Source organism: Morone saxatilis, unplaced genomic scaffold, assembly GCF_004916995.1.
Source record: "Morone saxatilis isolate NCDOM2014 unplaced genomic scaffold, NCSU_SB_2.0 Contig24, whole genome shotgun sequence".
Classification (NCBI taxonomy): Eukaryota; Metazoa; Chordata; class Actinopteri; family Moronidae; genus Morone; species Morone saxatilis.
The window spans coordinates 18,222,840-18,223,704 of record NW_023339807.1 but is presented as its reverse complement, the minus strand read 5'-3'; the positions used below and the strand labels follow the sequence as shown (position 1 = coordinate 18,223,704).

General features: G+C 41.2%; 1 protein-coding gene across 8 annotated transcripts in view; it reads right to left on the bottom strand.

Moving 5' to 3' along the window:
- Window positions 1–865, bottom strand: part of arhgef1b (Rho guanine nucleotide exchange factor (GEF) 1b) — a 30,044-nt gene that overhangs the window by 4,105 nt on the left and 25,074 nt on the right. For 7 of the 8 annotated variants that reach the window (XM_035671685.1, XM_035671686.1, XM_035671688.1 and 4 more), the window contains one exon: window positions 382–563. In XM_035671685.1, coding sequence (XP_035527578.1) covers window positions 382–563 — 182 coding nt within the window. The remainder of the gene's footprint in view (window positions 1–381; window positions 564–865) is intronic. The other variant, XM_035671687.1, reaches the window with a different exon arrangement.

Below are 865 nucleotides of genomic sequence, written 5' to 3'. Positions count from 1 at the left end.
CCTCTTAACATCCTCTCTTCGTCTCCCTCGCTGCTTCTCTGACACATCCCATTGCAAGCGCTGGACATAATAGCCATTTTCAGAGAAGTCCAATTTCACAAGGCAATTTTCAGCCAAGCAATAACAGCAGTGGTTAAATGGTTTTCTATTCTCTAGTTTCTCTTTTGTGCCATTTTGGCCCCATTTGTCCAAAGTATACCACAGCTCACTCCTTACTTAAGTTATCCTCAGTGAAATCCTAGATGCCCAGCTGTGTGTCTCTTTCCAGTCGGCTCCCATCTTTTGTTATGTCTCTCATCTTTATCTGCTCCTGTCATACTCCTTGCTCACAGTTTTTCTCTATATTCTCATATCTCTCTCTCTGTGTTCACCTCCTCTCACCTGTAGTCTCTTTAGTTGTTCCTGCAGACTCTGGAGCCCCCTGTACACTTTCTCCATCCTCTCCTGGGACAGCACCAGAGGTGCACTGATGCTCCTCTCCTCCTCTCCCTTCGTCCCTGCACCTTCTCTTTCACAAGCGGTGTCGTTCTCCTCCTCCGCCTCCCTGTCTGTCTGGCTTTCTTCTGTGGACAGAAAGACTCAATTTAAACATGTCATGAGTCAGTTACTATACTGTTAAATATCTGTACATTTGCGGTTAGTAAAACCTTTGATTGTAAAGGTTCCTGGTCACAATGTAATGTAATTTCTCTATAATGTCATTTTATAATAAGATAGAACTATAAACCCAATGGAAATGGATTCTGCCATTATACCAAAAAAAAAAAAATCATTTTTGGTAATGTAACAGTGCACTATTTATGTTTAATAACCCGTTTGAATATGAAATCAATGCAGTTAAGTTTGAGAAGAAAATCTATCAAGG